Below are 9,911 nucleotides of genomic sequence, written 5' to 3'. Positions count from 1 at the left end.
TGCTTTTGAACCTGGCAGGAAGTTGTTAAACCGAGGTGGTCGTTTTCTGCGCAGGCTCCTCTTTCTGGTTAACTTGGCCCCTACGGTGTTACGTGTAAAGTTTCTTAGGTGTCTATGACACAATGATGGGGTCATTTGGCTCCTTCACCCTCGGCCTCTAGGGAAGCCCTAAGAGGCTCTGAGCAGGGGAAGGTGGCTCCTAAACCTTTCTGTTTCAAGACGGCCAGTCTTTGGGCCCCAGGAAGGGGGCTGGGCTTTGAAGCTGCTGTGCATCACTGGGGGTGGGGGAGGAGGTGGAAGAGAACCATGGGCCATGCTGCTCATCGCCGGCCGCTCTTCCTGGGACTGGATGCAGAGTGGGGGTTCTCGGGAGGCAGCGAGCTAATAAGTAGGGCAGAGCTGGTGGGCTTTGCCTCTTTATAGTTCAGCTTAAAATCGCTATCCACCTGCTGTACAGAGATGATCTGAGCAGTGGTCAAAGTAGTTCTTTTTATTTAATAGGGGGGAGAAGTGATCAGTGGCAATGGGCCTGTGGCCTCCACCCTCCCTCCGTTACAGGTCCTTTAGAGCAGCTCCTTCCTCTTCCATCCATTCCTCAAAGGTTCTGGCTTTTGGGTTGAGCTTCAGGGTCAAGGAGATATCACGAACTAGCCCCATGGTGAAGAAGCGGAACATGTTGGCAAGCTCTTGGGTGCCTGGGAAGTCTAGTTTTTCATAGGATTCAAGTGAGATCTATAAAAGAGAAAGGTCACATTTTCAGCCAGAAAGTGCAGGTCACCAGTGGGACGGACATTTGGCCTGCTTGAGCCTTTTGGGGAACAACAACAGCACACATTTTCTGTTGACAGGGATCCGTTTCCAGGCCACTCCCAGGCAGCTGAGACCAGAACACGGGATCAATGCCCTCATCCCAAGTGTCCAAAAAAAAAAAAAGGGCCTCTTGTACCTGCTGGCAACTTTAACAAAAGCCCATTCCTTTCCCTTCCCTGGAAAGACTGTCTTACCTGAGCGTCTCGCACAGTCTTCCCGCTGTGCTTTGCTATCAAAGCTGCATACTCTGCCATGGTGAGTTTGCATGTGCTGAGCCCGATATCCTTGCCTATGTACCTCTCCGGCTCCTTCATCAGTTGAACCACCACCGGCCCAAGGTCAGCGACTGCCATGCCGTGCACAGGCACCTCCCCCACAGGAAGAGCTACAGGGGACAGGAAGAGGGAGGATCAAAACCTGGAGGTCTCCAGTGGCTGGGCATTGCATGAGAAGGGCAGCGAGGGAAAAGGCCTGTTGCTCTGGCAGGGAACCCGAGCGACTCCAGAGCACCAGAGACGGCAGAGGCTGAGCAGAGACCGTGGAGCTTGGTCCAGTCACTGGGCCGAGAAAGACTGGTGGGAGAAGGTGCGTGTAGTAGTAGCTCTCCTGCTGGTGCGCAGCATGTTTCTTTGCAGGGGTGAGTCCAATTAGCCTGAGGGGAGGGAGGGGAGGCAGGGAGAACTTGCCCGAAATGGTGGCGACCAAGAAACACCTGGATCGAGAATGCCAGACAAAAAACATGAAAAGGGGGGGAAAAGGTAAAAGAAGGCAAAAACGTTGTGACCCTTTAAAGATTAACTGCTCTGATTTTAATGTGAACTTGTGTGGATCAAGTCCACTTCCTCAGACCTACAGGAGAGACTATGTGGCAAACATACGTGGCCCCACTTTTTGCTGAGATCCAAGGGGAACCGTCCCTGCCGCCCCCCAGCAGCCAGAACTGCCTTTTTGGCCTCTTGTGGAAGAACCCGTTTCCTTGGTGTCTCCACAAGAGAGAGAGAGACCAGCAAGGGGGGGTGGGTGATCATCCACTGTCAGCCTGGTCAGGGCCAGACAGGGAGGTGGCTCTACCTAGTTCGTAGCAGTCTTCGTCTGTGGTCTTCTGGGGTCTGAAGACAGTGAGGAAGTTCTCAAAGTAGGAGGGCATCCTCAGACTGGTCATGGGCACCTCAATAGCCCGGAAATACTCTTCCACCTCGCCTTTGCCATCAAAGTGCGGCACCTCCAGCTGCCCACCTGTCAGCTTCTGCACGTATTCAAGGCCGCTGTAGACGACGTAGCTCAAGGAGAGGCGCTTCGCCAGGTCTGCTACGCGCTTTCCCTGAAGACAAAACAGAGGGAAGGGACTGGTGAGGAGCATTCCCTGCTCCTTCTCCCTGCCCTGCAGGTTGTTCTCTTTCTTGCCAGGCGGAGCACATAACAGACCCCCACCCACCCCGGGTTGTCCTGTCACTGCCTGGAGGACCAAGGCAGAACCTAGCTCTGCAGCAAGAGGTCCTGGGGGAGAGGGGGGGGCTCTTTGCATATGGTTCACTCCTCCACATCACACAACCAGGACATCCAACAACTCCAGGGGTCAAACATGGCTACATTTCCACATAAACTAAGGTCTGGGAACCGTGGAGCAGAAGTAAACTACAAGTCCTGCTGCTTCAGTATCTAGTCAGGATGGTTTGGGAAGCTTTCTCTATTGTTCTGCCCACCTTACTCTCAGCAAGGCCAAGACTTGAGAAGAGTCTGGCAGCTCTTGAAAGCTCCTGATTATGATATTTACTGGCCCGAGAATGATACTGCCTGCTGAGTTTCTGGATTTGGTGCATGGACCACGCAGTTATAGCTTCTTTTGAACTCACCATTATGTGTCAAGATGTTAAGAGAAACTCTGGTGGGCCACGTCGTGCCCCTACCTGCCCTCACCAGCCCAGACGCAACACACCCCAGCTCTGCCAGAGCTTTGCTCCCTCTCCGCCTCCAGCCTCTACCTGCGCAACCTCCTGCTCCTTGTTCTGATGCTCCCAGAAGTCAGTCACAAGGAAGGCAGCGTAGGCGCCCATCAGGGCCGGCTCCAGGCTCTGCGCATCATCCAGGTCTGCCCTCACCACTTCTGCTCCCATTCCTTTCAGCTCTTGGGCAGCTCTCTGGCGGGGCTTCCGGGTGATGGCTCGCACCTGGAAGGTAGCATCTTCGAGAAGGGCCCTGGCCACGGAGCCTCCCTGAGCGCCTGCAGGAAGGCAAGACCAGCGGCTCACAGGGGGGATGCAGAAAGGCCCCATTCCTTCCCCATCATCTTCATATGGCTTATTGCCATGCGTCCATCCCACTGGTCAACTAGTGAGCTCAGGACACATGGAGGTCCTCCCCACATGGCCCTAACACCTCCAGCCCTGCGAGGAAACTAAAGAAAGTTGGCCCTCAAAATGAAAAAGGAGGTGGCAGGGAAAGCTCTTGAGGCCTTCAGACCTGCAGCTTAAATCTCCAGAACTGCTCGAGCACAGAAGACCCTTTTAAATGCTGAGCGGTGGCCCCTAAAAGCACCTGGCGGCAGCAGCATCGCTCCCAGCTTCTCAGGGCGCCTGGTTCTGAAAAAGGGGGGAAGCCCTTCCCTAAAGCTTCAGCACAGCAGCTAGGAGTGCCCCTTGCGCCCTTTCCGTGTGTCGAGGGGAGGCCACCCTGACCGTGACCCCCATTCTGCCAGGGGACAGGTACTCTGGGCAGCCCCAGGCCACTTGCTTGACCGCTGTTGAACTGCTACAGTTCTGGTAGGTAGGAGGAAGAGGCCCTCCTGACCGGAACATGGGTGGCCTTGGGTAACCCCCTCCCTCGACTGAGGGCAGTGGGAGTCACGTGTTCTTCAGCCTCAGGCGGCAAAATGTCTCGGGCCGGACCTTCCAGCGGACGGTTGCCTACCTGTGGCTCCAAAGACCACGACCAGTTTCTTCTGGGCCATCCTGAGAGGGAGTCACTCTGCCTGGCGGGGGGAGGGGGGAGAAAAGGGAAAACCTATCAGGAGGGTGAGGCTGGAGGAGACCCCCTGCTCCAGCCCGAGCGGGTGGAAGTGTTCCTTGCTCGGACTACCAACCCCATGTCCTGGAGGCAGGGGATGCTGGGTGAGAGAGTACTCTGCTTCTACCCGGTCACTCCTGGGCCCATCAGCTCCCTCTTTCCCCCCCTCCCCGCGCGCTTCAGGGATCCCAATTAGTGGCACAAGGGAGAAGCCGCTGAGCAGGGCAGAGCGAGAGCGGCGCCCTCCCGCCACGGGTACACGTGTCGCGAGTCTGAACGCCCCCCCGGGACACGTGTTTTCCCGGGCTAGGGAGAAGAGGGCGGCTGGTGAAAGAGAGGGGTCCTGGGGCCCAAACCAGGCTCCCTCCCGCTTGGTTGGAGACGGGCTGGGTCGGGAAGGGAGAAAGCACTCCGTGCATGCTCAGAGACCTTCTTTTTCCTGCCGCCCCACCTGGAGCAAGCGGAAGAGGCGTCACCTGACCAAGAGAGAGAAAGAGGCGGGAGGGAGGACAAAGACGGCGCGCGCCCATTGGCCCAAGCCTTTTGTCACGTGACGGGGGCCGTCGCGCGCGAGGCGCGAGCAAACCGTCCTTCTGTTCCGCCCCCCGCTCGGTGGGAGGAGCCTGGACGGAGAGTTGTTTACCTTCCACCCCGCGCGAGGGGAAGGCGGGGCCGAAAGCGCGGCCTGGGCAGCGCTCGTGACGTCACAAACGGCGCGCCCGCTGATAGGCACTTAGGCCCCTGCGCGTCGCGTCCAGGCCGCGGGGCGGGGGGGGGAAGAGGGGGCGGGGGGGGGAAGCTGGCGCGTCATCGGCGCGAGGGGGGCGGAGTCTCGCCCGGCGCCAGAGCTGCGGAGAAGAAGAACCGGAAGTGCCGCCTGGAGGAGGAGAAGGAGGTAGGAGCCCCTGAGCGCGTGCAGAGTGCCGCCCCTGCCCCGCCCGCTCCCTCAGGCCCCGCTGCCCCGAGACGGGGACGGGGATACGTGCTGCCCTCCTCTTCCTGCTCTTCCCCACAGCCCTGCAAGGCAGGCAGGCCGCCCCCCCCCCGAGGGCGAGGAGGGAGGGAGGGGGGTCTCGTGGAAACTGCCTCAACCCCCCCCAACGGGGATCCCCGGGGGGGGGACCTGCCGGAAGGGTCGGGCCCAGGACTCATCGCGGTCGCGGACCATTCGTGGCGGTGAGGTCGGAATCAAGGTAGACTGCCTCTGGGGAGGGAGGCTCCCTCCTCGGTCTCAAGGCCAGGGAAGGGACCATGGGAGATGTAGTCCCAGGGGGGGAGGCGGAGCCCCCAGGAAAGGCCCGGCCAGGCCAGGCGGAGCCCCTGAGAGGGAAGCCCACGAGCAGGGCATCGTGTGAGTTCACAGTGCTTGCCTGGGACTAAGGAGCTCTGGGTTCAAATCCCCTCCCTGCCAGGAAGCGCCTTCCCTGGGAGGTGAAGGAGTAAATGGCTCCTTGGCTCAGCCCCTGCTCTCTCTCTCTCTCTCAGGACAGAGAAGCAGCTCAGTAACGGACACGGAGGAAGCCTCCCAAGACTCGGAAAGCCAGCCGAGGGGCTAACGGGGTGTGTCGGTGAGTGGATCCCCCTCTTCAGGAGGCCTGATCCCTTACACTCTTGCCCCAGTGCAGTGCCCCATACCACCCGGTGGCCAGCTCCTCCTGGCTCTCCGGGAGCTGCCTTGGGCCAGCCGGGATTCTGAGAGCGGATGCTGCAGCTGGTTTTTCCCCCCCAGAGAAGCCTGGGCCGTTTCCTGGTAGATCAGGTCAACTGGCAGCTCTTCGCAGAGGGATTAAATCCCCGGCCGGGTGCCTGGCCGTGAGCCGAGCGGTGCGCCGTTCTTTCGTTCCGCCGCCGTGGGTGATAGCACAGAGTGTTTTCGCGGAGTAGAAAGAAGCCAAAGCGCTGGGTGGCTTCGCGCCATGAACCCTCTCCTGCTTTCTTGTTATTCCCAAGGGTGTTTCTGGCTTACCCACCGAAGTCCTCTTACGGCAAGAGATCCTCGAGCATTGCTCTCCTCCTCACCTGCCTTGCTTTAGGGCCATTTCATTTTGGGGAGAGGCTTCCTCTTGCGCTGCCATTTGGCAGGCGTGCCTGCCTGGCGTGCTTCGAAATGGGGTAACTCCCAGTCCTGTTTGTTCCTCCCTGGAATGTCAGGCACCTGCAATGAATCAAAACAGGCCTTGCCGGGAAGGGTGCAGAAAGTGAAGCCAGTTGAGGGCTGGAGCAACTCGCCTGTGAGGAAAGTCTGGTGTCTTTAGTTTAGGAAAGAGGGGAGTAAGGGAAGGCTGGCTAGGGGTGCATAAAGTGATGTGGAGTGCGGAGAAGGTGGGCAGAAGCCTCCCCCTGGGTTTTGAGTCACTGAAGCGGAGTAGTGGGAGATCCAGGAAGAACTCAGATGCCCCTGATGGAGCCGTAGCTTTCCTTAAGCCAGCTTAACCGTCAGAATCGATTATGCCGGGGATGGGAGGCAGCTTGTGTCGGGCAGGGATCTAATCCCTGGGCTCACAGCCAGGTCAGGGCCAGGCCAGCTGCCTGGTGCCATCCATGGCCTCCCAGGGCTGGAAGCTTGGTGTGTGCCCAATGGTTGCCTTGAAATATTGAGCCCTCCTCCAAGTTCTGCTGCAAGTGTGGTGTGGCTGACTGGAGCTGTCTTTGAACAGGCCTCTGAAGGCGGGACAGGGAACTGAGCGTCCAGCAGCCCAGCCGGTTGCAGGATGCCGTCTGACGTGACAGATGCACCAGACGAGTCCGAGGGCCTCTCCTACGAAGACGTGGCAGAGGAGGAGGAGGAGGAGGACAATGTCAGGTGAGCACGTTGCCCCCTCTGGAATTGGCACCTGCTGTCCTGGGGCAGAGGGATCATCCTCTCTCCACAGCTGGCCGTGAGGTTCCTATGTGAACTGGAGCATCTCTGCAGGGGGATGTGTGTGTGTGTGTGTGTGTGTGTGTGTGTGTGTGTGTGACTGGAGCAAAATGCTCAGAGGGGGGCCTGGGAGGTTTCTGTAACAAACATTGTGGTGCAGCTCTGGCCCTCAGTTCTGCAGCTGTGGCCTCCGGTGACATAGTCAGCTCCTTGCCCATGGGGGTCGGTGCGGGTGGGCCAGCTGGACACTGGCCAGCCGGCCTTTAATCCATTTTCCCCTGTGGGTGAGACTTCCTCTCCTCTGTCACCACCTCATCCACAGCCCCACGGACCTGTCGGAGCTGCTCAAAGAAGGGACCAAGGAGTCGCACGACCGGGCCGAGAACACCCAGTTTGTGAAAGATTTCCTGAAAGGGCGCATCAAGAGGGAGCTCTTCAAGGTGTGTCTCTGTCTGGGGGTTGCCCTTGGCGCCTTCCTGCAGGGGAGGAAGGTTGGGGCTAGTAAGCTGGGTGCCCTCACGCCTTGTGGCAACACCAACGGGCAGGACGGGTATTGCCCACATGGGTCTCCCCCGGCGCCTTCTCCCTCAAGCCCGCCTCACCGTCTCCCAGGGTGTGGGAAGGAGAGTTGCTCCCCCTCCCGACCCATGAAGGAGTATTGGCTCTGAACTCTCCGCCCTTTTCTGGGAGGAGCCTCTGCTAGGTTGGCCGTTGTGGGGTCCCCACACCCTAGAGGCTGGGGCTCCAGAGGAGGAGAGCCAAGCGGGGGACGGAGGAGTGGGTCTATCTGGGAAACAAAGCCAGGGGGTCTCTTTGCTCGGAGGGTGGGGAGCAGGACCTGTGATGGGATCTGCATGTAGAAGCCCCCGTCATTCACTCCCCGGCCCCTCTCGGCTTCACCAAGAGCAGAAAGAGCACCTCGTCCTGCCTGGAAAGGGGCAGAGCGACTGTGGACCGAAGGAGGCGGCTGGTCTGGTCTGGGCTCTCACAGCCTCTTCCGTGGGTCGCCTGGTCTGGTTGGTGGGCAAAGAGGCTGCCACGGCTGAGGAGAGGCTGTGGGGGGGGGAGATGAGGGTGCTTGGGAAGAGCAGGGCATCTTGCCCACCACCTCACGCCTCCCCTGTTGGATGGCAGCTGGGCACGGCAGCCCTCTATTTCACCTACTCGGCCTTGGAGGAGGAGATGGAGCGCAACAAGGACGAGCCGGTCTTCACCCCGCTGTACTTCCCCCTGGAGCTGCACCGGAAGGAGGCCCTGGAGAAGGACCTGGCATATTTCTACGGCGAGGACTGGCCGGAGAAGGTCCAGTGCTCAGAGGCCACCCGGCGCTACGTGGACCGGATCCGCCACGTCGGGCAGCACGAGCCCGAGCTCCTAGTGGCTCACGCCTACACTCGCTACATGGGGGACCTCTCGGGGGGGCAGGTGCTGAAGAAGGTGGCCCAGAGGGCCCTGAAGCTGCCCAGCACTGGCCAGGGGGTCCACTTCTACTCCTTTGAGAACATTTCCAACGCCCAGCAGTTCAAGCAACTCTACCGGGCCCGACTCAACGCCCTGGATCTGGACAAGGGGACCAAGGAGCGGATCGTCCAGGAGGCCAACAAGGCCTTCGAGTTCAATATGCAGGTGGGGGGGCCGCCGGCCTTGTGCCTGGGCAGGGGCTTCCTCCGGACAGCCGTGAGGAAGAAGAGGTCCGGCACGGCCTGTCCGCTGACAGGGAGGGTGGGTGGGTGGGTGGGGAGCCTTGCCTGTGGGCGGAGGCGGCCGTCCTCCTCCGTGGCTCCTGCCGCGGTGGGCCTTCCTCCGCTTGGTAGGCCCAGTGGAGGGTGGCCTGGAAACCCGGCTGGGGACCCTTGGGCTGTGGTGGACTGGGCCGATCTCTCCCTCTCCTCCCTCTCCCTCTCCCCCTCCCCAAACGCCTCTCCTGAGTCTTCCTCAGACCCACACGGGCTGCTAGTCTGGGTGCGAAGGTCAGGCAGCCCATGAGATTTCCCAGGTGGTGACGTGCTCCCTCCCAGTGACCAGAGCTCGCTTGGGCTGGAACCCAAGGCAGAGTAAAGGTGACGCCTCAGGCCCGGATGTGGATAAGCCTGGGCGTGCCTCACGCAGTGGCCGCGTTAGTGGCTCAGGCAGCTGACGGCTCTCCTCATCCTCCTCTGCAGGTTTTTGAAGAACTGGACAAGATTGGGGCGCTGTTGACCGAAGAGGCCCAAGAGGGGGCCCTCCCTATCCACGATGGGAAAGGAGACCCCAAGAAGTGCCCCTATTACGCTGCAAAGCCCGGTGGGTGTCTGCCTTCTTCCCCCCCCCCCCGCTTTTTCCGTGGCTGCCTTGCAGCAAGGCCCCCCTCCCTCGATCTCATGGTCTTTCTCTTCCTCCCGAAGCTGGCGCCCAGAGTTCCGTGTGCCCCTGGCATCTGGCGGCGGCTGCTCTGAAGCAACCCTCCCTCCAGCTGGTTCTGGCCGCCTGCATCGCCCTGGCCGCCGGCGTTGCCGCCTGGTACGTGCTGTGAGCGCTGAGGGGGGGCTGTCTGTTGCCGCTGGGAGGTGGAAGACAGCTGCGAGGCCTCCTTGGCAGGACTGCTTCCCCCCCTCCCCCGCACCTCTACAATAACTGGTGGAAGTCTAATGCCAGATTTAACTGAGGAACCATTAAACCCAACAACTGAATGCCTGGCTGTGTACAGGGTATGTTCCCAATGGCTAACTAGGAGGAGGGAGCTGGAGGGCTCAGCACCCCTGGGGATGGCTTGCCAGGATGTGCCCTCCTGGCTTGGATACCAAAGCCCTTTGGCCTTTGTGTACAGGGGAGGGGAGACGCTTGTTGCAGCCGTGAAGGGGGTGGGCGGCCTCCTCTGGCTTTCCCTCTGCTTGTGCTGCTCTCTTCTTTTGTGCTGTTCCAGGTACAGAAAACGGTTAATAGCTAACATTCAGTTACTGGGGATGCTTATGGGGGTGGGGTGGGGGCGATTGACTTGTGTATATATGGGAAATGCTAACCGCTTCATTTTCATGTAAGTTATGGACAGCAGCCATGGCTCTGGCATAATAAAGTTTATACTTCTCCATCTTAAGCTGGCTCATGGTTGTGGGGTGAAGCGGCGGCTGGTGATCCCATTCTGGATGGTAGCGGGGCAGCCCCCAGGCAGCTCACAGCAGAGGTGCCCAGAGATACGGGCAGGAGAGCGTGTGGAATGGGAAGGCGGCGTGGTCTCTTTCGTCACAACTAAACATGACTC

At 59.8% G+C, this 9,911-nt stretch overlaps 2 protein-coding genes across 6 annotated transcripts; one reads left to right on the top strand and one right to left on the bottom strand.

Annotated features, from left to right (window-relative positions):
• Positions 1-475: 475 nt before the first annotated feature.
• NMRAL1 (NmrA like redox sensor 1) lies at positions 476-4,308 on the bottom strand. Of its 3 annotated transcripts, XM_020811922.3 has the most exons (6): positions 4,265-4,305; positions 3,718-3,778; positions 2,793-3,031; positions 1,882-2,131; positions 1,005-1,195; positions 476-732 (listed from the first exon to the last, which is right to left on the bottom strand). In XM_020811922.3, exons 2-6 carry the CDS (start codon positions 3,755-3,757, stop codon positions 553-555), a joined length of 900 nt encoding a protein of 299 aa, XP_020667581.2. In that variant the 5' UTR covers positions 3,758-3,778; positions 4,265-4,305; the 3' UTR covers positions 476-552. The 3 variants fall into 3 exon arrangements, with proteins under 3 accessions (XP_020667581.2, XP_072838879.1, XP_072838880.2); XM_072982778.2 differs by having other exon boundaries at positions 3,718-4,276; XM_072982779.2 differs by lacking the exons at positions 476-732; positions 1,005-1,195 and adding an exon at positions 1,384-1,522 and having other exon boundaries at positions 3,718-4,308.
• HMOX2 (heme oxygenase 2) lies at positions 1,232-9,746 on the top strand. Of its 3 annotated transcripts, none has more exons than XM_020811921.3 (7): positions 1,232-1,395; positions 5,299-5,381; positions 6,471-6,616; positions 6,996-7,113; positions 7,808-8,299; positions 8,836-8,956; positions 9,058-9,746. In XM_020811921.3, exons 3-7 carry the CDS (start codon positions 6,525-6,527, stop codon positions 9,183-9,185), a joined length of 951 nt encoding a protein of 316 aa, XP_020667580.3. In that variant the 5' UTR covers positions 1,232-1,395; positions 5,299-5,381; positions 6,471-6,524; the 3' UTR covers positions 9,186-9,746. The 3 variants fall into 3 exon arrangements, with proteins under 3 accessions (XP_020667580.3, XP_020667578.3, XP_020667579.3); XM_020811919.3 differs by lacking the exon at positions 1,232-1,395 and adding an exon at positions 4,623-4,708; XM_020811920.3 differs by lacking the exon at positions 1,232-1,395 and adding an exon at positions 4,865-5,006.
• Positions 9,747-9,911: the final 165 nt, after the last annotated feature.

Source organism: Pogona vitticeps, chromosome 13 (genome assembly GCF_051106095.1).
Source record: "Pogona vitticeps strain Pit_001003342236 chromosome 13, PviZW2.1, whole genome shotgun sequence".
Taxonomy (NCBI): Eukaryota; Metazoa; Chordata; class Lepidosauria; order Squamata; family Agamidae; genus Pogona; species Pogona vitticeps.
The sequence above is the reverse complement of the archived record's forward strand: the minus strand, read 5'-3'. Positions and strand labels throughout refer to the sequence as shown.

What these genes read in the sequence shown, in the direction of transcription:
- HMOX2 (XM_020811921.3), top strand. Translation starts at nt 6,525, where the DNA reads ATGCCGTCTGACGTGACAGATGCACCAGACGAGTCCGAGGGCCTCTCC. An exon ending in GAGGAGGAGGACAATGTCAG is followed by an intron (nt 6,617 to 6,995) that starts GTGAGCACGTTG and finishes CCTCATCCACAG; the next exon opens with CCCCACGGACCTGTCGGAGC. An exon ending in CCTTCGAGTTCAATATGCAG is followed by an intron (nt 8,300 to 8,835) that starts GTGGGGGGGCCG and finishes CCTCCTCTGCAG; the next exon opens with GTTTTTGAAGAACTGGACAA.
- NMRAL1 (XM_020811922.3), bottom strand. Translation starts at nt 3,757, where the DNA reads ATGGCCCAGAAGAAACTGGTCGTGGTCTTTGGAGCCACAG. An exon ending in CGTGGTCTTTGGAGCCACAG is followed by an intron (nt 3,032 to 3,717) that starts GTAGGCAACCGT and finishes GCCTTCCTGCAG; the next exon opens with GCGCTCAGGGAGGCTCCGTG. An exon ending in AGACTGTGCGAGACGCTCAG is followed by an intron (nt 733 to 1,004) that starts GTAAGACAGTCT and finishes TCTCTTTTATAG; the next exon opens with ATCTCACTTGAATCCTATGA.